Source organism: Haliaeetus leucocephalus, unplaced genomic scaffold (assembly GCF_000737465.1).
Source record: "Haliaeetus leucocephalus isolate CR32 unplaced genomic scaffold, Haliaeetus_leucocephalus-4.0 Scaffold451, whole genome shotgun sequence".
Taxonomy (NCBI): Eukaryota; Metazoa; Chordata; class Aves; order Accipitriformes; family Accipitridae; genus Haliaeetus; species Haliaeetus leucocephalus.
This window is the reverse complement of record NW_010972887.1, coordinates 3,985,849-4,008,179: the sequence shown is the minus strand read 5'-3', so window position 1 is coordinate 4,008,179 and position 22,331 is coordinate 3,985,849. Positions and strand designations below refer to the sequence as shown.

The 22,331-nt window shown below is 47.0% G+C and overlaps 1 protein-coding gene across 1 annotated transcript; it reads right to left on the bottom strand.

Annotated features, from left to right (window-relative positions):
- Nucleotides 1-386: 386 nt before the first annotated feature.
- Nucleotides 387-12,996, bottom strand: LOC104836531 (histamine N-methyltransferase A-like). The gene is made up of 8 exons (XM_010575184.1): nt 12,971-12,996; nt 10,585-10,646; nt 9,020-9,158; nt 7,280-7,332; nt 4,058-4,165; nt 3,819-3,949; nt 1,797-1,890; nt 387-742 (listed from the first exon to the last, which is right to left on the bottom strand). The coding sequence occupies exons 1-8, from the start codon at nt 12,994-12,996 to the stop codon at nt 387-389; spliced, it is 969 nt and encodes a 322-aa protein (XP_010573486.1).
- Between the last annotated feature and the right edge of the window lie 9,335 nt (nt 12,997-22,331).

Sequence of the window (22,331 nt, the reverse complement as noted above, 5' to 3'; positions counted from 1 at the left end):
TATAGATATATCTTTCGGTATGTAAACATGCTGGCTACATAGAAAAGTGGAGATCCCAGTGTCAAAAGCACAGACAGGATGCATACTGTTAAAAAACAAGTCCACGTAGGCTTTTAGCGAGATGGAGCTCTTTCTTTACTTTCTGGAAAATGTTCTCCTAGGGCTGGACTAAATAGCCGGGGTGAAATCTTGGCCCGTTGACCTCAGCAGGACAAAGAGCTCATCCCTGGTGTTGCAGGCGGCTCCGCCAACCCTGGCTGGGAACGGGAGGCTGCAGCTGAGCCCCACTTTCTTGCCTGCAAGTTGCCTTCTTTCTACTCTATGCCTTTCTGCGACCACACCGCCCTGTACCCATCCTGACTTTTCTTCTGCAGGTGGTCTGGACTCTAGGATTCAACCACAATCATACTCAAGTTGTTGCTGAAGATGATCCTCCCGTCCTTTTGGCTGCTGCACTCGGGCTGGCAGAGAGCCTCCTGCAGCTGCCGCCGCAGCCCCGGGGGGGCCGTGCCCAGGAAGTTTTTCGTCCCCGTCAGGAAATCCATCATGCGGCCTCCAACCGGGTCCCCCTCGATAAAGCACTCGGTGATATCCCAGCCCGATGGGAACTCATAAACGTGGTATTCAACGCCCAATCTCTTCAAAACATCCGTGATGCCGTTGGAGGTGATGTAGTGGCCGCTGTCGGTGGAAGGCAAACAGTGTCTGTACTTCTTCCATAAGCTGGCCCATCCGCTACTGTCTGCCAGAGCAAGAGGGAAGGTTACTTTTGCAAAGCCAAGGCAGTCAAACACCTAAACTACTAAATAAGTGTGAAATGTTCCCTCGCTGCTGGCCCAGATCCTGCCAGGAGCACGAGAAGAGCTTTCTTCTTATTTGAGTCCACTTACAAATGTCTGTGCCTGGAGAGTGGTAAAACCGTGATCTCTCTCAGCCCTCCTTCCAAAACTTTCCTGTTTAAAGGAAACTCCTCGGAGATGGTCCCCAGCACTGGATTTGCCCAGAGGAAGGAGTACACACAGACGTAACAACACGTTGAGCCTGCACATACATGCTAGCTATTAAGTGCCCCTTTGCTAGAATAGTGCAGATGTTTTTACATATTGAATCTCAATTTTAAGTCCACATCAAAGAATACATACCTGAAAAAGCTAGTCCCAGCTAGCAAGGGAAACAGCCTACTGGCAATGTGAGAGGGAGTTTTAATGGCAAACATGGGGAAGTGTGTTTTATCCACTGCACCATGAGCCGAGGATTCATGAATGGCACACTGGAAAAAACATTATTTTTAATAAGTGCCATGATGTTGAGTGCCTTTTTTTCCTACCCTGCCATAAAGCCCACAGATCTTGGCAGCACCCATTGTCCTGCTGGGGTCTTGGCCATTGCTGTGCAGAGGGGAGAGCCCCAAAGATGGGTCCTCCCAGAGCTCAAGTTGCATTTTTACAGTGCTGATTTCACCATGAAGAAGGACTGACCCTCATTTATGAATAGCCATACTTCTTTCTAGCCAGTAATTTCATGGCAGGAGGTCTCTTTGAGGTACAGAGCAGTTCATCTACTTCATAAGCAGGGGAGCAAGAGCACGAAGGCTATGTCTAGGTGGTCCCATCAAACACTGGGGTCCAAGAGGCTAAGCCCAAGATTGCATGCTCCCTATGAAATACAGTATTTGTTTTATTTAATTACTATAGCATAAGCGCTACTGAAATCCCGAGACAAATATCTGTGGCTCTCAGACTTCAAAGCTCTTCAAAACACCAGCAATGAAGCAAAAAATAAGAGGTCCCTCTTACCTGATAAAATTATGATCAGGAGTTTACCATGGTGGTCGAGGCAGCTGTGGAAAAACTTGATAGCATTGGGAATATCCTCCACACGGTACAGCATCTAGATAGTTACACACAGCCATTACTCCTCCTCCACAGTGCAATGGCCCTTCAAACGCTTGAACCCTTTCTCTAATAGAGTTGTTTTAAATTACTTCCCAGTTGCTTCCCAGTCTGTCTTGGCCCAGCACGCACATTTGGGGATACCCCACAAGACTGAGCATCACCAGCTCTCCACTAGCACCAACAGCCTGAGGTCAGACCCAGGGACCCTCTGCTCTGCCTCGGCCACCAGCCAGATGCTGACCTGCCCGTCAAGCCCAGTGCAGTTTTGGGGTTGGAAAATATGTGCAGAGTGGAGTCCCCTGGTCTCTGTGGCTGGTCCTTGTGTGGATTGTCCGGCTCATAGTTCACAAAGGAGTTTCACCATGTCTAGTGCACACAGGCGACTCATGGGGGGGGTTACAAAGGTGGCCCAGCCTTGGGTTGCCTTGAGGCCCTGGCTCTCTGCAGAGACAGCTCACAGGGAGCTGTGTAGACAGCTTAACCCTGGGTTGTCTGATAAACCCTAACCTAAACAGGGCGGTGGCTGGGCCATTCAAAGAACCAAAACCTGAACTGAGCCTTGAAATCCCTTAACAAATAGTATGCCGAGTCTCAATCCAACCACTATTCAGTTGCCTGAGGAAGCAAGGTAAAAAAAAAGAACTGGAGGGTTTCAGCTTCAGTTTCAAATGACAACCTTGTGTATTCAAACAATCACAGACCAGCAAAGGAAAGATAAGGGGAAACTCCACTCAGATACACATAATCCATTTAGGCATACATCATAATCCGCTCAGACATAGTCATACTCACTATTCCACAAGTCAGGGGATAAAAACTCTAAGATTCAGGTTGGAAATGGGGGAGTCACTTCTCCAACCATACAGTTGGCTTGTGAAGGAAACCCTTTCCCCCCCCTTGATCGGGACGCCAGTTGAGGTAGCTTCCCTGGGATTGAGAGCCCTTACCTGGAGGGCTAAGTGAATATTGTTTATGCTTTAAGTTTGTAAACACGTGTGTGCTTGTGGTTGTCTGTGAATCGCTTGTGGTTGTAATAGTGTACTACCCTTACCTTAAAAATTGCAATAGTGCATTCCTCCATTGTACCTGTAAAACCTGCAATAGTGGCGTGTTAAGTCTGTAAGTGAAGTTCAAATAAATCATTTGCTTAAACCTTGCAGTTAAGTCTGTGAGTGAAGTTCAAGTCATTTGCTTGAACATTGCAGTTAAGTCTTTTTCTGCCACAGTCCTTATCACCAGGGGCATTTCTCGGCTGTGTCTGGGCCGTGGGCATGCTGGATCTTTTCCAGACACTGAGGAATTTGCACTAGGACAAAGCAGAGCTCATCTCAAAGGCTGCCCTGGGGACTTGTAACTTAGTCCTTGACCCAGCCATCAAACCCCTGAAACACTTTCTGGTTGTGAAATCAGCTCTTATGAAATGAAAGCAAAATAAAATAACGGAAAAATGAAATAAAGGCCACTAAAGTGAGGCAAAAACAGATTTTTACAAAATATAATTGGCACACAAAACATCAGAGTCATCAGTATCAGAGACAGAGCAGCATAATTTCTGACCCAAAACCTGACACAGGGGCTCATTCACCAACGTTTCCCTTCAGTGCCATCCAAACTACTCTGATAAGGCAGAAAATTCAAGGTTTTTTTGAGGCAGCAAAGCATAATTGTTGGTCTCCGTGTGACGTGTGATGGCTTGAGATTCATCCTGTTTTATTACCCACCACAAACAGTTAAACTAGTACAAACCAGAGACCAAACCCAGGGTGGATAGGGAATGAGGTTAGGTGTTTGTAGGGCTGCTGCAGAAGTTATTGCTCATGGGAGAACTGTGCTCAGCTCTGGTCCCCCTAACTTCATGCATGCAGCAGAAATGAAGGGAGTAGTTAAAGCTAATACTCCTATATTAAAGCAATACTCCATTACCTGAATCATATGGATGAAGTCAAATTTCTTACGTGCGTCTTTCTCTTTCACCTGCTGTTCATACTCCAGGGAAGTGAGCTGGTGCCAAAGAAAAGAGACGTTCTGCAGATCTGGAGCTTGATTCACCAACTCTGTTTTAAAAAGGAGAAGAAAAACATGAATTTCACAAAACAGCAGAAAAACTCATCATTCAGAGTGATGGTCCTCACTATACCCCAGGCAGGCAGGTATAGGCTTACCTTTGTAAGCAGCCACGTGCTGTGGGTTGGGCTCTATGATTTCGTTGTCAATAAGGACCCCTGGGTGTGCAGCCTGCATTATCCTGATCATTTTCAAATCCTGCTCACCTATTCAATAAACACAAATGCATTACTTTAAGAAGTACATCAATGTGGTGAAAGGATGCCGGTGCACCGGCCGCCTCTGCCACTGGGAAATCCCCCAAGTAGAAGTGAGGCACTCTCTACTTTGTGGTTTGCACGGTGGCATCTAACCCAGCCTCACCACAATATCTTACTGCTCGAGGTAACATACACTTGCAGATAAGACTAAGAACAAGGAAGAGATAAGCAACAGTGCAGAAACCTGCTAATGGCAATACTCTGGGTCATGGGACAGACGGGTCAAACTAATCAACGATCAATGTTTAAAAATAACCCCACCATGAAGCATTAATTTTCAACAAAAGCACAGAGTTTGAATGGGCGTGAGGAGGCAGTCAGCACAGCTGTGCAACTTCAGCGTGGCACAGGATGGTCCATACCTCTGGCACTGCCCCAAGGAGGTGATGGCTGCTCTGCTGCTGGTGTGTCACGGCTTGGAGAGCTGGGGACCTGCACGGCAAGAGGAAAGACCCATCGACATGCAGTACCCTGGGTCTTCCCTCTTTGGGGACCAGCCACACGGTCTCAGCTCTGGGCATCTACTAACTAGTTGTTATCTTGGAGTTGCAAATAGAGACTCATATATTTGTGTGTAGGTACCCTGCAAATTTAGCTATTGGTGCTCCTCTGTTGTTGTCTAAGTTCTGGAGGAGCAAGTGGCAGTCTATCGTTCTGTCCTAGGAAGTTCCCAGCCTCTTTCGAGGTGATGCGGGTCACCCTTGTTTCTTTCAGAAAGGCCACAATACACCAAGTGTACAAAGTCCATCTGGGACTATGGAAATAAACAGCAGAGGTGACCACCTTGAGTGGACCTTTGCAAGAATCCTGTCTGTAGCTGATGGTGGGACCTAAAAATAGTCCTGCCCTTGGAAATGTCACAAACAGAGGGCTTGATATGAGATACTGCATCTTCCCTAGCCTTTCAGCTGATGTACCAGCTATGAGAAAAGTCGTCATCTTTGGCAGGTGTTGCAATAAATAGAATTCAAGGAAGGAAATATCAGCCATGCCAGCACTACAGGGACATCCGAGGAAGGACAAGTCTTTTGAAATTGGAATAAAAAAAAAAAACCAAGACCCCTGAGGAATGCAGTGACAGTGGTGCAGGGCTGGCCAAAGGCACAAGGAAAGAGGCTGCGGCTGCATCCGTTGAAGGTGGACCAATATTGCTGACAGAAGGAAGATCCCTACAGCAACATTTTAGACAGTGCTAAATGCCAGTTAGTATGTGCCTGGGGTAGGGAGCACCAGCAATTAGAGGTGCTGATGTGGGCTCCCTGCAGGCTCAGGGCAGGTGGGAGACAGAGCATTGCTGCCCCATGCCCTGGAGCCACTGATGGTGACAAATGGGTATCTTAAAAGCCACATGGTTTTTTTGGTTTTTTTACTCCGTCTCTGTAAAATGCCCTAATCCAGTCTTTGCAAGAGCAGGTAATAATGTCCTCAACTGGGGTGTCTGCAAAAACAAGCGGTAAAATACAATGCTTCAGAGCAGGAATTTCTCTGCTCCTGCTTGCCCTGCCAGCAACAACCTGTCAGCACCAGCCACAGCGAGGCTGAAACAGGAGTGAAACCTCTCTGCAAGCACCAGCCCATGCTGGCACTAACTGGGAGGTTACAGCCGAGATGGTTAAACCAGCCACGGGAAAACACGGGGTGAATGAGAAAATGTGATCTGGGTTGGCCAGCAGTCTGTTAGGATGTGGAGTTGGTCACTAATCCCCATTAATATTTTTGTCAACTAAACTAATTCTGGGGGCTCTGTGAAATCAGAGTCCAAGCCTGGAAAGGTCAGGGATCAGATATAACCTTTTGCTCAATGCCATCCTAGCTCACTTCCCTGCCCGGCTGCAGAAGTCCAGCTCTTGCAGCCGTGGGCAAGCTGGGGGGCGGGGGGGGTGGGGAGAGAATCTATACCCCTGTCCCGTCATCTGTGAGGGGCAGTTACCCAGGAAACCCAGGAAATTTTAGAGTTTTTACTTTTCCACTAAAACATCTTCTGAAGAGGAAATAAGGAAAAATGTGGAAGGTGCAAAAAGTTCATTTTTCCCTTGTGTTTTCTTGGAGTCAGAGTTTCAGGTTTATATTACTTAATGAAAAAAGAGTGTAATTAAGAACTGAATGATTTCTTCCTGCTTGCTTTCTCAAATGCTCCAATGCATTCCCAACTGGGGAAAACAATTCAATGCTATTTTTTTCTTACTCAGGAAAACAAGAAAAAAAAGTGAGAAAAATGCTTTCATTTGAAAGTATTAACACTTAAAATTCAGCTGAAAATACTTTTTAAAGCAAAAGCAAACTCTAACAAATCAAACTGCCACTTCTTTTCTCTACTTTTTATTTTCTCCCGGTTTCCCTAGGAGCAAAGTTGGATGTTTCACCACTTTATTCTTTTTTTTAAACACAAATACATTTAAAACAGCTTTAAAGCTGTTTTTCCAAAAGATGGGTTTCTCTCTGGGGGAAATATCATTTTCAGTTAAACCCTACTTATCACTGGGTAAAAACACAGCAGTAACAAAGAAACACGTCTTGAAAAAGCTGATGCAGCCCCATGCTAATGCTTGTAGCCAGCTGGTTTTGCACCACCTGGAGCATCGCATCGCCCAGCTTTGTCCGCTGGGATCCCTAAAAGCAAAGCAGAAAGAGAGATCCCTTCAGGTGGGATAGTCTAAGATGAGACTTCAGGTGGAATGAACCTCTCAGATGTCTCTCTCTCTCTCTGACAAGGTTTGAAGATGCTCTCGTACCTAACCCGGAGCAGAACTCCTTGCTTTAAGACACATAAAGTCAGCTGAGAGTCATCAAGAGGCAGAGACTAAGCTAAAATCATCACACTCAGCTCACTTCTCAGCAAGATTTGAGCAGCAGCGTTTCAGAACAGAGTCGGGGAAGGAAGGGAGGGAGCATCGCTCTGGTCCCAGCTCCACACCTTGCTTTGCCATTCTCTGCTTCAATGAGAAACACTGTCATTAACGTCTGAGTAGTTATCCCCATTGCTCAAAATTTCAGTATCTCTTTCTGCTACCCATAGGGACCCTCGTCCCCCAGCATCAACAGTGCTGCTAAGCTCCTTACCTGTGCCGCTTCCAACTCCCAGAACATTTATAGTCGATTTTCCATTGCCGAGACTGAAATTATAAGTACACATTACTTAACCACAGCATGTCACGTGACTTCATGTTTTAATTCTAATATCTTGGATACCACATTGACCCAGAAATGTTCATGTTTTGTCACATGAATTGGGATAGAAATTCAAACATCCCTTTGGAGCCCAACTATAACCAGCTGCATGGTGGGAGCCAGCCCCATATTAGCAAGCTCAGATTTCAAAGTACAGTAGGCATCAGGATATAGAGTTTCTCATCCTTTGCCAGAGGGTTTTCTTCAAGCCGTGGCTGGCACCATGCAAAAAGGCCTCAGGGAACCCCAGGGCAAAGGGTTCCCTTAGGGGTAACGGGGCTGTGCCTGGCTGGGATGGGCACCGCTGGGGATGCAGGGACAAGGTGAGCTGTGGCGAAACCTCTGCGCCCTCAGGAGACAAGTTTGGTTTTCCAATATTGGATATAAATACCCAGAAAAAGTAAAAAAATCAGGCTATCTGGGTGACTGGAAATCCTCTCTTTGCAACTTTAATCTTAGTTTGAAATTGGAAGGGAAAGTCAGAATCTTCAATAATTTTTATCTTAGCAAAATTAATTTGAAAAGACAAAAAAAAAAAAAAAACCCAGTCATGTGGTTCCTAGCAGAATATTTAATAACAGCCTGGCTCGAGGATGAGGAGCCCGTGCTTGAGGTGCCTTGCTGCTCTGACGTGCTTTATAGCCTTAATCTGCTCTCGGGCATGGACTGTGCAGGGGGATTGAGTTTCCCATACACAATCTCAGAAGACACCGCAGCAATGATTCAACAAGAGGGGAACAAGTAGTAAATCCTGGAGGGTGTGAGTTAGTCAAGGAGCCTTAGCCCTAATGAGGGTCAAGATCCTTTGACAGACCCACAATTAGCATCATAGGAAGCCGTAATGTTTTGCATCATTTAAAATTCACATAAGTAAATTTTTCAAATAAAATTTCCCAATAAAATTTTTTTTTCATTATTATTTTATTGCTTATTTTTTAAATATATATATATATATCTGATCTGGAGAATAAAAATTTGCCTGCCTAAATTTTTTTCTCAATGGAGAATACAGTTTCTGTAACATCCGAAATTCTGCAAACTTGAAAGGGTTTTCTTGTGGTTTGGATCTAGGGTGTTCAAAAACTATCTGCAGTCATCCAGGCTTAGTATATTACATCAATACTTCACAAAACTGATTATCATTTGGTACTTAAGGAATGCAAATCGACTTAGGATAGAAATAAGGAGGTCTTAGGGGATTGAGAAAACCAAGAATTAGTCACTAGAAGAGCATTAGAGATGTGTTTCTGTTTGGACTGATGTGTGATGAAGTCCCAAAAGCAGGGAGAGAGCACAAGAGAGCTTTCTTTGAAAAAAAAAACAAACAACAAACAAAAAATTTTAATCCTTGGAAAATCAGCTAATGAAAAGAGATGGACATGAAAATGCGGTCTTGATTCTTTCCTTAACATAAGCTGAGAGGCAGGACAGTGTATTAATTGAAATAGCACGTATTCTGGAGTCGTTAAACAGAATATCCTAAAGACCACTATTAAGGGACTTAAAACTGAAAAGCATTAAAAGTTCATTCCTGCCCCAGAAAATCCTTAAGCATGTTTGCTGACCCTTGTATGCAGGTTGCTCTCCCAGGATAACAGATGGCTCTCCCGCCTTGGTGGAAGCCCTCCTTACCCAGCCACGATGTTGGGCATCTCTTCCTTGTTGAAGTCATCCATGCACTGATGCTCCGTTGAATGATCCAAAAATGACTTAAAGGCCTCTGCATACTCCTCAGCCGTGAGACTTCTCATGGAAGGGATCACATATAGCTCTTGAGAAACAAATACCAATTGTGTGTTAGTGGTTTCAAGGCAAGTGAAGAATCAAGGCACTTACCTCATGGAAGAAACCCAACCCAACAGAAGCCAGAGATTTGGGAAGATGGTATGGAGGACACATGGCCCAGAAGCCAGCCAGGCAGGTGGACTCATGCAAACACTTTCCAACCTGTTCACACTCAGGGTTTGAAAATTATTCTTAGATGCCCTTTGACATCAGCGTATTTGTTAAGTGCCTCATTACTACAGGTCAGCCTGAGGAAAATGTCTCCAAAAGGCTTAGCCAGATGCAGGGCACTTGGTTTTCAGAAAAGGAGGTAACTGGAGTGTTTTTCTGGAGGACTCAAGGCAAGGAGGTGAAGGGAATTGTACAACAGGTCCAAACCTGGAGGGGCCATCACTCGTGCACATGCTGGATGGCGTAACTGAAATAGCGAGCTGTTGGCATACTTGCTATTAGGGGTGATGCACCACAAAAACTACCTCCTGCAGCTGAAGCAACAACAGTCAACCCCGTGCACCTCAATTTCAACTCTTGCTGGTATGGGACCTCAATGCGTTGCTGGAGAGGTGAATTCCCTGCTGGGAACTGCAGCTCGTGGCCAGGAGGGCAACTGATAGCAAAAGCATTTCACCTGAACAAGTGTGGGTGGCTGAGACCAAGATTTCTAGCTCTGAACCAACACCCAGGGCTACTCAAGGGGTTGCAAGCAATTATTGCAAAACCTCACTTTCCTTCTGTCTCATCCTAATGACAGCGCTGGCACCAGGGCACAAGCTCTGGCCAGCTGCTTGGGTCTGAGGAGCAATGATAAGACTAAGACTTGAGGCTCATGAGAAGTTGCCATGCAGCTGAGTACTGGCTCTGGGGTCTGTCTTGGAAGGCAGTCGAAGTGCCAGCCTCAGCGTGTGAGACCAGCACTGGAAAGGTAGCATTCAATAGGAAAGAAATCACCTCTTCCTCCTAAACAAAATGAGGATGAAGGACAAGACTCAGCAGAATATCTTCATCCACATTTTTGCCTTTTGAGGAGCTGCTTATTTATCATCTGCTTTTAGTTGGCATTAGTAAGAAAACTACAGTTGTCTTGTACAGGACTGTGCAATCTTAAATTGAAGGGCTGTGCTGTTTTCAAAATCACACGTCATTGGCAGTTGTGTTTCTGGTAGGTATGTATGGAGACCCTATGTCCAGCCCTATTGGAGGTAAAGATATCAACATCTATCCTCAATGCTTTGCACTATACCCTAACATAAACCTGAAATCACCTGAATTGCAGTCAGTTTAGCATCTTCTTTCTTTTGTTGTTTTTTTTTAAACAATCTCTAACTCCAAAAGAATTAGAAGATATTTGTCACGATAGCAAGCTGAGTGGGCATTTTACTTTTATCTCCTTTTTGTTTTTTTCTCCCAAATACCTGAATTATCGTGTGGAGCTGTCAGAATCTCTGCTTCAAAGTTCATGCTGGGGAACCTATTCCTGTAAGGAAAGTATAGCACTTCAGTTATTTGAAGAACCTGTACGCTTTTTTGAAGCTGCATTGAAAATGCAGAACAAAAGGAAGATGCTCCAGGACAAATTTTCCTCACCTGATAATCAATGCTATTTGTTCTCTTTTACTAGACTAAAGAAAGTCAAAACTTCTTGGTTAGCTGATCACCCATAAGCATCAGCAACAGACTGGCCACCTGCATCAGAGCTTGTCTGATATGTGTTGTGGAAGCTTTTCCTACCCCTGAAGAATCGTTAACCAGTCAATACAGTGGAAGGCATGAGACTAAGTGATACTAACACACTCTGTGAAACCTTTAATCATGAATGGAGTAGAAGAAGTAGCAGTGAAATTAGGAAAAGGCTACAGTGAGCTTCAGTATCTGAAGTGCTAAAAGATCCACTTGGCCCAATGTTTCAGGGACCTTTTTCTTTGCTTTTTTTTTTAACTTCAGATTTTCCTGGCTGCAAATACTACATTGGGTAGCTTGTAGAAGGTACAGTACTCAAAGGGCAAAAGTCTAAGAGGTCATTTGACTATAAATGTTTTCATTCAGTCACATGTTTTAATTCTTAGTTTACTTTTTTGGGGGAAGACTTCCAGCAATGAAGTCACATCTTCATTTTCTTTTGACAATGTGCCTCATCTATAAAACAGGGATGAGCTGCCACTAGCAAAAGGAAGGGGTGAAATTAAATTGGAGCAAGGACCTCACTTCTGCAGAGAAAGTGTTGGGGTGAGGCTATCTATGCAAGGGGAATAGTCATCTTCTGGGTAACCACATTTCAATATTGAGATGCACAGCAAGACTTAGGGGTGATATTCCTGCATAACCTGGGTTTAGACACGTTGCTGCTCCCAAAGCTTTGCTGTTAGAAAATGCTTCATGACAAGCAGTCTGCAATAGCAGTAAGCAGCTCCCGAGTCCCCCAAGCCAGGGAAAAAACTCCTACGTGAATAAGAAACAAGCCAGGAGGTGGAAAAGAAAGAAGGGAGTCTGTAGTGGGGCTTTGAGATACAAATATGGAACGACTGTGCTAGCAGGTAGCAAGGAAGTGGCCATGTGCAAATAACACACTACTTTGGCTGGTGAAGGCAAGAAACGACTAGGGTGTCCCAGAAGTCTCGGAGATGCTGGGGGGCTGCCAAAGTCCTGCAAGACCAGTTGATTTCATCTGAGTTCACTGCCAAAGTCACACACCTGGCTGCCACGAGGTACATCAAAGGTCTCGGTTCCACCACCTTGACCTCACCTCTCTCCAGAAAAGACCTTCCAGAAGTTCAGCAGTAACTCAGACCACCTCCATAAGCTCCAGGTGGGCTGCAGCCCCATCCCTCCAATTTCCACTCAACCCTCTGACTTCTTCCTTCTCTGCCTGTCAAAACAGAGGACTATTTTGTCCTCTCAGCTGGCTGAACTGAGCAAGATGGCATTCAGAATAAATCTCCCACTAAAATGCCGAGGCGTGGCATGGCTTCCCCTGTGCAGAGAGGAACAACTCTCCGGGTCCCAGGACATGAACTCCATTTCTGACCGGTCAAGTGTTTCCAGCCATCCCAGGAGACCTGCCAGGTGACCTGGACAGACTGCAGCACAGGCATTCACCAGGATGGACGATGCCAAGATGATAACTCTTCCACCGAGACTCTTGCCATTTCTCCCCAGGCAGGGTTTCTAAGACTGACACTTGCTGCTGGGAAGGTGAAACAGGCTTAATTATTGCTAGGAACAAACGGACCTCCTCTAAAATCTGGCTTAAAATCTAGCCCGGATCTGAAAATTGAGTGCAATGCTTTGGGCCGGTACTGCCCATCCCAGGACGCTGATACCCAACAGCAGGACCGAAGCAGCGACTGCCAGGTAGAGGGATGCTGGTGGGCAACTGGTCCTGCCACCACTCCAGGCTAAATTGGAGCTCGCCGTTAGCGAGGTTAAACCTCTTTCCCTCCATGAACCAAGCAGGTTGCATTACAGACTGCAGGTGCAGGGCACAGGGGGAATTCACAGTGTCACTTCAAGTGGTGCAGCACCTTTAAGTTGAACAAGTCATTAAATTCAAGACATTTCTAGCGACACAAACTGCCAGAACACCTTCATAACTCATAATTTCATTACACCTAAACTTAGGCTGCTAAGGGGCTAAAGGTCTCCTCATCTATCCCCTTATCCCTCCCAGGACACGGGCACATCTTCTGTTCCTCCCACCTTACGCACATCCACCTGCGACACCGGGACAGCGGGGGCTGGCCCTGCCACCCCGCCAGACAGCAGGGAAACGCGCACCCTCGCTCCCTTCCAAAATCCACCTACCTCTTCACCTCCGGGGCCGGGTCCATGGTTGGGACGGGGTGCCGTGCCGGGACACGGCAACCGGTCGTGGGGCTGGTGGGTTAACTGGGCGCCTGGCCACTAGGTTAGCATGGCTGTTTGCCGCCCCGCTCCGCACCGGCCGCTCAACCCGCTGTGACGCTGGAGGCCACCCCGGCGTGCGGCCGCGGCTCTGCCGGCACGTCTGAGGACGGGCAGCGTCACCGGAGCGAGAAGGGGAAACCTGAGCTCCGTGGGGAAGGAGCGAAGGGCCAGGGTTGGCGATGAGCAAGGCCTGACGTCTGCGGGGCTGTCCGCATGGCACGGGAGCTGCGCTGTTTTCGGGGGGAGGGAAAGAAAAACAAAAACAAAGGGACAAATTGAGACTTCCAGATCTTTAAAACCTGAGTGGCAGTGGCGGAGGGGTGTCAGCTGACGCCGGGCAGACCCAGGGGCCATTTCCATCTGCTTTTTAATCTGCTTTGAACCCTGCCTCTCCTTTGGGCTGGCGGGAGCCGCTTCCCTGCAGCCTTGCTGTGCTGCTGCCCGATGGACAGACTGGGGGGATTTGCTGGGAGATCCCCACTTTCTCCAGAAAGAAGAGGGGCTTGCTGGCTCCCCAGAGACCTGAGCAAATGATTTTAACTTCGCTGATTTGGGGGGAAAGGGGACATAACGGCAGTACCTGCCAGCGGATCCTGCAGCCCCGCGGGCAGCCTGGCACCCCCCTGTCCCTGCCCTGTGAGGGGGGACGGGCAGCTGGGGTGGGGGGCAGCAAACCCAGCCTGCTCCTGCTCTGCTTGCTAAACTGCAGGGATTAGAAAGGGAGGAAATATTTTGGAGGGAGAGCTGGCCAAGCCGGAGGTGGTTGGAGGATACCCAGGATGGGCTGGCACAACAGGAGGTGCAGTGGTCGCGATTGTAAATACAGAAAATCCCGGGTGCTCCTCGCACCTGGATTCAGCCTTTTCTCTACAGCATCCATGAGACTGATGCTCCTTTTGACTAAAATCTAGTAACGCAGAGGTGAAAAAGGATGTAGGGACTTTCTATGGCCACATGAGGTCCGGTGGTGGGAAGTGCGGCATTAGGATTCTCTCCACTCCCTTTCCCCGAAGGCAATGGGCAGAACAGATTTAGCAGATGACAGCTAAAACCTCCTCCCTTGCTGCAACCCCCCCCCCTCAAAACACTGCCTGCCCCACCAAGACTAGGGGTCATGCTTTCAGGTGGGGATGCTTCATTATCAAGTGACCTGTCTGGGTTTGTACTAGATTTGGCTTCCAAATGGATTTAAGTTATCTATCTCCACCCTGAGGCAGGTTCGCAGCAGCAAGTTAAGCTAGAAATGGCCACATCGCTGCTCTTAACTAAAATATTCAAATCGAAGATGAGGGAAGACCAGAACCTCTTCACTAGCTCTAAAATGCAGATTTGAGTCCTGATGCTGTTTGACCACCCAGGCGGTGATTTTACATCAGCCGTTTCCATCCCTAAATATTTCCACCAGAGACGCCGGCCCCCAGACACCAACCACGCACCGGTGGATGGCTCCTGGCGCTTCTCCACCGAGCCCCACATGCTGCAGCTGCAGCTCCCTCCTGTCCCCCAGCCACCTCTGCCTCCTCCCAGCTAAGCCACAACATCACCCCTCTGGCCCAGGCACCCCTGAACCCCCCCCCCCCCACCCCACCACCAGGGATGGACACCCCAGAGGTCCCAGCAGAAAAGACGTACCTCCCCGGAGCAACAGGAGCTGTAGAGAAACCTCCGGCATCCAGGAGCCACACAGCCCTTGGAAACCTCCTTGTACATCCACTGGGGGATGATACCCCTCCCTGGTCCGTCCCCCACCCCGTGTCCCCTTCCAGCTCCAACAACCCACGCAGGCACATGCCACAACTGAGCTGGCATTAGCCTACAACAACAGCCTTTGTTCCCCTGGGGTTGGAAACAACAGCACATTGTGGGCAGCTGCCTGCGCCGGCTGGAATTGGCGGCAGGGTGGCTTTGGAGGATGTACCCTCCGCACGCTGTGCTTTCGGTTGTTCTGGTCAAGCTCGTGACTAAATCCGCTCTAAACCGTGTTTTTCTTCCAAAGTGAAAAAGCTGGGGGGTTTTTGATCAGTGAGGTGATGGCTAAGGCTAAAGCAGGGGCTGCAGCGAGAGAAGAACAAAGCAATAGTGTTTTTCCCCACACGCTGCGGCTGTGGAGGTCAGGTTTGGGCTGATCCTGCAGAAATAGGTCATTCCCTTCTTTTCCCAGGAGCGAGCCTGCCCGAGGCTGGTATCGCCTTTGCTGCCGAGCCCCCTCGACGCTCCATCTCCATCAACCCACCACGACAAGCCTCGGACCTGCGCCTCCAGGCAGGAAAGTCCAGGGGTTTGGAAATCAACTTTCAAGGAATTTATCTTCTAAATAGTGATCAGCATTTAGGCTGATGAATGTCAGGAAGGTCCTTGGCATTTTTACAGAGTTCCTCGTAGCATTACTAGTTTATTTTTGAGATCCTCCCAGCAGCACATAGAACAACTAATTAAGGCCCATGTAATGTAACTTTGATTTTCTTGTGAGCAGAGTTCTTTTCTTCTGCAGCAGTGTTTCCTCTTTTAATGAAAGCAGTTTTATCAGTTAGATATTTTCAGTTTCCTAGACAAATGTTCTAAGGTATAGCCAGCAATTTCTGTACTCTCCTGAGTGAAATATTTGGTGCAAACCCATTATTCTGCACTAGGCAAGTTCTGGTAGAGAGCAAGATAACCAGCATTTCTGTAGCACCCATTTTCCTGATAGTTAAAGACAAGATTTCTCATTAAAGGAAGAAATTTTGTTTTGTATTAATCCTATTAAATATTTAACACCTCCTGGGCAGCAGTAGATCTTGGAGTTCGAGCAGCAGTATTTGTTTTTATAAGTGTATACAGTTTTTTTCCTATAGGAAAAAGAATATGGCTTTTGATAAATGTTGAAAAAGATGACATTGGAGAAGCAGAACCCATCCCTCCCCAGGGGAAACAGCTCTCACTGCTGCTGGGCCTGGCCGTTCCAGCTGCGTTTCGATTCAACCTCCCCCCAAAAAACGAAGCACCTAGATCTGGAGATCAATTCTTCTTTTTAACACAGCCCTTCCTGCCTTTTTATTAAAGCCTGGCTGCTGGTGCAATTCTTCCAGACCTTTTAAAATCACCTTTTTCAAACTATTTGACTAGAGGTCATATCTCGTGTAGTTGTAATTACAGAGCTAAGGTAAGGGCAGAGGGAGAGTCCAACGTGACCACCTTCAGAAAAGGCTCTTTGATTCAAGGTGAAGACCAGCTTTTGCTCTACAAACCATAAAGCGTTCAAAAGAAAATCTCTCTGAGAGCAAAGACAGGTACGGTAAAGTGTGCCTTTTACCCCTAAAGAGTTCACAGGTCTTCAGCTGGGAAAATATGCTCAGAATTAAACTTTCCCCGGCTGTACCCGTGCTGCTGGGAGTACAGCATCAGCAGGATTAAACACATCTGACAGGTACGGTGCTCCAAAACCAGGACATTTGCAAACCCCGCTGTACGGAAACGTGGAGAATTGCCAGCGAAAGAGGTTTTGTCCCTGGCTCAAAGTCAGCAGTGCAAATAGTAAGGCCATGGAGACCTGTCCCTGAGAATTTTTCTTGGTCAAGAGGACAGACTAACGGGGACTGGAGTTTTTGGTAAGAAACCAAGGGACCCTCCCAGGGCTGGGGCAGCTGAGGAAGGGGTACATCCAAGGGAGCTCGGCACCGTGGGAGCTTTGCTTTTTGCTAAGGTTTCTGGGTGGTACTGGTGTGCTAAATCAATGCTCCTGTGCCTCAGCAGGGCTCACCAACCAGCCTGTAACTGGGAGCAAGTAAGTCTGCAGGTGCAGGAGTTACAGCTGGGCAGTTTGGATTAATCACAGCACATCGCAAGGTGATGCAAACTGCTGGCAGACCCAGGGACCCACGGGTGCTGAGCTCCCATAAGGGCCGTCAAGAGCTCAGAGAGCAGGTAACACAAAAGTAGCACTGAATTCTTAATGTCACTGATTATTACATTTCAATTGCACCTGAAATGAAGGATCAGAACTGAAGTCCTGTTTACCTACCTCCTCTTAAAGCAAGGCTGAGCCCAGCCATCACAGCATGCACGACACTGCGCTACCTCCGAAGGGAAGAGGCCTGAACGCTCCGAGCAGCCAAAGTACCCCAGGAGAAGCCGCTCTGGCGAGGAAAAATCTGTTACAAAACCAGAATATTTCTTTTTATGCCATCAGTGGAACTAAGACAACGAGTAGCCCTTTTCTGGGTAAACAGAGAGCAAACGGTGGGAAAGTGGGCACGAGTCCAATGTGGGATGCTTACCTTTCACAGAAGCTTTGGCTGATCTTCTGTGAATCTTTCTGGTTTGTCCTGCTCTTCAAAGAATATCCTTAGTTAAATTAACATTTCTTTGAAAGTTGGGTTCATGTTTCCTTTCCATTCGCAGTAAGTTCTATCATCTCTGAAATTCCGGTATTTATACCAGGCAGCAAACATGCCCGTTGGTCCCCTGGACCGTGGCAGCTGGTCCGTTTGGCTCTGCCCACAAAAGTGAGCAGAGATGGAGAAAACCACTTTGAAAGCCTGAAAACTTACTGAAAAGTATTTATGAAAAATTAAATCCGAAGAAATACGTCAAATCGAGCAGCATTGAGTCAGCTCAGCACTTCTGATGCGAGTTTAGCCACGTGCTTGTCTATCATTTGGCAGATGGCATTAACAGGTAGAGGAGAAAATGTCCAAACGAAAGCGAGTACAGATTTATTTCATCAAAAGCCACTAGATGGGGATGCAAGGACACTTTTCTGCTCTTTCGCGTACACTTGGCCCCCCGTTTAGTCGTGCCTGAGCTGGCCTTTCCAGTTAACACGGGCTGTTGTCGTCTTTGCTTTTTTATTTTTCGGAGCTGACAGAGGTCATTTGGAAACTTATCACTTGCTCACTTTTCATCCTGTACAAACCAGGCCTTAGGCAACTGTTCCGATGTGATTACTGCTTGCTGAATATTATTCTCTAGGCTCGGCAGAAGCAAGAGTGAAGGACTCGGCTTTCAGTTTGCGGATTAGTCGTCTTTTATAGGCTGTGGAAAGGAAAAGTACTTTATATTGAACACAGTGGGGGAAAAAAAGGTATTCAGCAAATTGGTAATCTCTGAAAATGGCCATACTTTGGAACAGTTACTGTGGAAAAAAGCCAGGAGATTTTTCCTCAGGCTGAATAGTCAAATCTCCAGGCAATTTTTTTCTCTGCCTTTGAAATCCGTATTTCTCCTATGAATGAGAGATAAAATCAGAAAGATTGGTTTGGCAGAGGTGTAGGCAGGATTAGCCCTGCTGTCTAGGACAGAAGGTCTCCACAGATGTGTACCAGGAGCGCATACAGGCTGCGGGAATCCATGCAATGTGTAAGTAATTCTACAGGGCGTAAGGAGTGAGGAGGGCTCCTACTATACATTAATTTTCAGCTCTGACCTCCATTCACCTTGGGCTTCTGCAGTGAGCACCCACTCTTACTATTTTTATCTTACATGTTAGGATATTTGGTGCTCGTATTAATTCTCAGCTCTCGGAGTCAGGTGAATGTGAAAAAAACTCTCCTAGCTCTTTAAACAGTAAAATTCCAGCTTCTGTAGTACGGTGGTGTACCCAAAATGCACTCCAGGGTTCAAAACACAGAATATGCTTTGAAAGAAGTAAAAAAATGGGTTCATTTAAAAGCAATTTCATAAAAGCTTTCAGTAGTTGGCAGGGAGAAGGGAAGGAGGAGTCAGGGTGTCTCGGGCAGAATAACCAGCTCAGACAGAAAGTCTGAGAAAAATGCTTTGGTAAATACCCTGAAAGTAAAATAATCTTACATTATAATGATAAATTCAGAAAACTGGGAGAACCATTCAAGTACTTAAGTGATGACATGTCTTTCTTACCCGATATGCTTAAAGCCTAGAGCTAATGCCACCAGTTCATAGCAATCCGTGTTTTAAGCATTGGGGGGGGCAGAGGCGACAGGGACTGTTTTGTGTTTTAAATTGCATCTCTGAGAACTGCTAAAAATTGATTGCTAGATTTCATTAAAAATAAACAGAAACGCAATTGCTTTTCCTGGGCGAGAGGGTGGAAGGGCTGCAGGGGCAAGGGCTGACGGGGCCCTGGGACGGCAGCGGCGGCCGTTCCCCCGCGCTCTCCAGCTGTCGGACACTGCAGGCTGCCCTGAGCCCACCCTTCGCCGTGTTCCCAGCAGTTAGAGCAGGTACTGCAGCCTCCCTGTATTTTTCTTTTATTTCCCCCCACCCTCCGCTGCTTAGTAGTCTCCTCATGGTGACAACAAAATGTCTGTTTTCCAGGAAACCATTTGAGCTTTATGGATTAGCCATGGTAGGCACTTGCAGACCTCCATAAAGCACGTTGACACGCTCTCTGGTGTATTACTAACTCGACTGAAAAATTGATCAAAACTGATAGAGTTACAGGGCCCTGAGTCCCTTTACAATCTGTCGTTGCGCTGCTCAGCTCTTACCGAGGCAGCAGAGCCAAACCCAGCAAAAACTCTTGCCTGGAAAATACACCTTCATCCTTCCCTTGGCTTTGCCCTGGGGCAAGAGCCGCGCACCCAAAGCAGACAATGTGCAGGATGCACCTCCCCAATTGCTGCTGCTCCTCCTGGGGCTGAGCTCCCCCCGGCACCTCCAGGTATCCCCAAAATGTAGTGGGGAGCACTCGCATCCCACCGGCTGCGATGTCCTCGGGGCTGGCATGTCCTCATCCCAACGCTGGGACGGCCTTGGGTGCCTCCTGCACCCTTGCTGCGGCTGCGCATCCCCCATCCCATCTGCTCCAGCAGCCGCTCTTAGGAGACGCTGCTGCTTAAATTATTTAACAGGATTCTTTAACAAACTCATTAAATGGGGGCATACGTTTGCCTACTGCAAGACCTCAGCAAAGCCTTTTTTTCTTTTCCTCCCTGCCTCCCAACACCTCACCAAGCTTATCAGTCCCTCGGAGCAGAGTCCATGCTTTGCAAGGTATTTGTGCTTTATTTCATCCCAACATCTCCTAGTCTTTAGGAAGGCAGCTGGGTGTCAGGTGTGTAGTCTCTCCCCAAGCATCCTCTAGTGTCCCAGCCCTACAGAAACACCTCCTGCTTCTGTTTATTATTTCCAGTTTGGTTTTTGCTGGAATCCCAAATGAAGACTGAGTAGCAAAGCCAATACCCAATTCAAAGTGTTTCCAAATGAGGGGTCAGGTAGGATACAAAGGATATTACGATAATCGACAAGGGATCAGAAGGGATGAGATAACGGAGGAGATAAGGCACTCGCTTCCAGTCCTAAACGTGCAATCAGAGCCAAAATGCTCTTCACCACGCGTTAAGCTATGCCCACTCTCGTATGAGACACTGTGCTCGCTGTCAAATTCAGTTCAATAAAGCTGATCAATAAACACACAGAGATGAATGCAACGACATGATATGCAGGCAGGGGAGGAAGCGCTGCCGTGGAAAGGCATTGCTCGCACAAGTCCCTTTGTGCTGCCTTCGAATCACGCACCGCCAACGGGAAAAGGACAGCGAGGGAGGTGCTCGGCTGTTCGGCTCTTTGGAGTCTTGGTACAGCTTATAGCCTCCAACAACGTTATGCAAACATGTCTTTAAAATTATGTCAAAATATTATTATCACATGGTTTTATTAGACAAAAAATGTACGGTAATGACTAGTTTCAGCATGGGGAGCAAACGGAGTTAATTTTGAGATTTTATATGTGCACGCGGATAGATACACAGGATATTCAAGAAAAAAAAATGGCAATATTTCACTGCAAACATCAAGCATAGACAACCTTCTATCACCTTCCAAAATGCTGGCAGTTTTCCAGTTTGTAGGCTGTGTGCCATTGTAACACCTCAACGGTTTATTTATTTTTACCTGAATATACACAAAAATAAAAGGATCTTCCAGGAGCTATTTGCAATTCCCTCCACCTATGAACAATTTCTGCTGGGTTCCTCACTGAGTCCCACACTCTGGCCAGATCCAGCTGGGGTCGACAGCCCGTAATGCAGCACAGAGCAGAGCCATCCCTGCAAGCCCCATGCCACCCTCGTGGGGTGACCCTGGCCAAGAGACGGGTGCAGGAGGAGCCCCAGCTATCTGCATGGGTAAAAACGTGCAGCATGAATTCTGGGTAACGTTATGGTACTCAATATCTTTTCAGACAATGATGCTATTTAAGTCATCATTACAGCAACTGTATCTTACTGTATGTGAGTCTTTTGTGGCCACCAAGGTGATGACAGGCCCTGAGGGCCCCAGCTCCCTCCTGTTGTCCTTGCTCTCCCGTATGGCCACAAAAATCTCATTTCCTTTCCCCCCAACCAGATTTGAACTACTTACCCCAGAAAGGGTCCGACAGCTGATCCGGGAGGTGACCCACAGCTCCAGGCAGGTGTGAGGAGTCACAAAAGGACCAGCACCAAATATCTCAGTGAACTCAATGCGTCAAGACCGTAACTGCTCCAAAAATCCCAGGAAAGAAAAGCAAACGAAGCAGCTCCGGTGTAACCCGGCCATCTCTTCTCTCTGAACTTAGCCGCGCTCCGTGGCTTGTGCCATCGGGCTCATCTTCGTACAGCCCACGTCCATGCTGCAGACCTCGTGTTTGCCCCCGTGTAGCGGCCATCTGCTTTGAAATGAATGCCCCCGATCGCTTCCACTCACATGTTGCCTAAGGAGTGTATCCTAAATATAAATAACATTGCAGGGGCTGCTGAAGGTACTTCCTGCAGCTTAATGCTCTTCAAAGGGTGCCGGAGGGAAGCGGCTCCGTCGGCTCTGGCACATTCCCGTCTGCAGGATTTAACGTGATTCCTGAGCTGTTAACAGACCTAACCCAGAGCTATGGTTTTCATCTTTTTTCCTTCTCCCCCTTAAATAATAGATATGTGAGTGAGCTTTCCTAAAGCAGTGAAGGTGCTTTTGATCTTGATTACTAGTACCAGCTATAGCGAGAAAATTAAAATTCAGGATTTGTTACCAACACCTTAATTATTCAGTGTTATCAAGTTGTCACCAGGCCTTTAATTATTTTTCAGTTTATATCTAATTTCCCACACTATGATTGCTTTAGTAATGTTAAGGTAGATCTGCAACTGTAATAGAAAACGTCCAAGTCCTTTATGATGCTGGGGATTGGAAATGACAATGTTAATAAAATTCACACATCTCCCGTGCCACAAGCCATCATCAATATAGTGTTCATCTGCAGTTGGCATACTATTTAATTATGCTTTTTTGGTACCAATAGACACTTAATAATACATTCAAAATGAGTAAA

What these genes read in the sequence shown, in the direction of transcription:
- LOC104836531 (XM_010575184.1), bottom strand. Translation starts at nt 12,996, where the DNA reads ATGGACCCGGCCCCGGAGGTGAAGAG. An exon ending in AGCTCCACACGATAATTCAG is followed by an intron (nt 9,159 to 10,584) that starts GTATTTGGGAGA and finishes TTGTTTCTCAAG; the next exon opens with AGCTATATGTGATCCCTTCC. An exon ending in CCTGATCATAATTTTATCAG is followed by an intron (nt 743 to 1,796) that starts GTAAGAGGGACC and finishes TTGCTCTGGCAG; the next exon opens with ACAGTAGCGGATGGGCCAGC.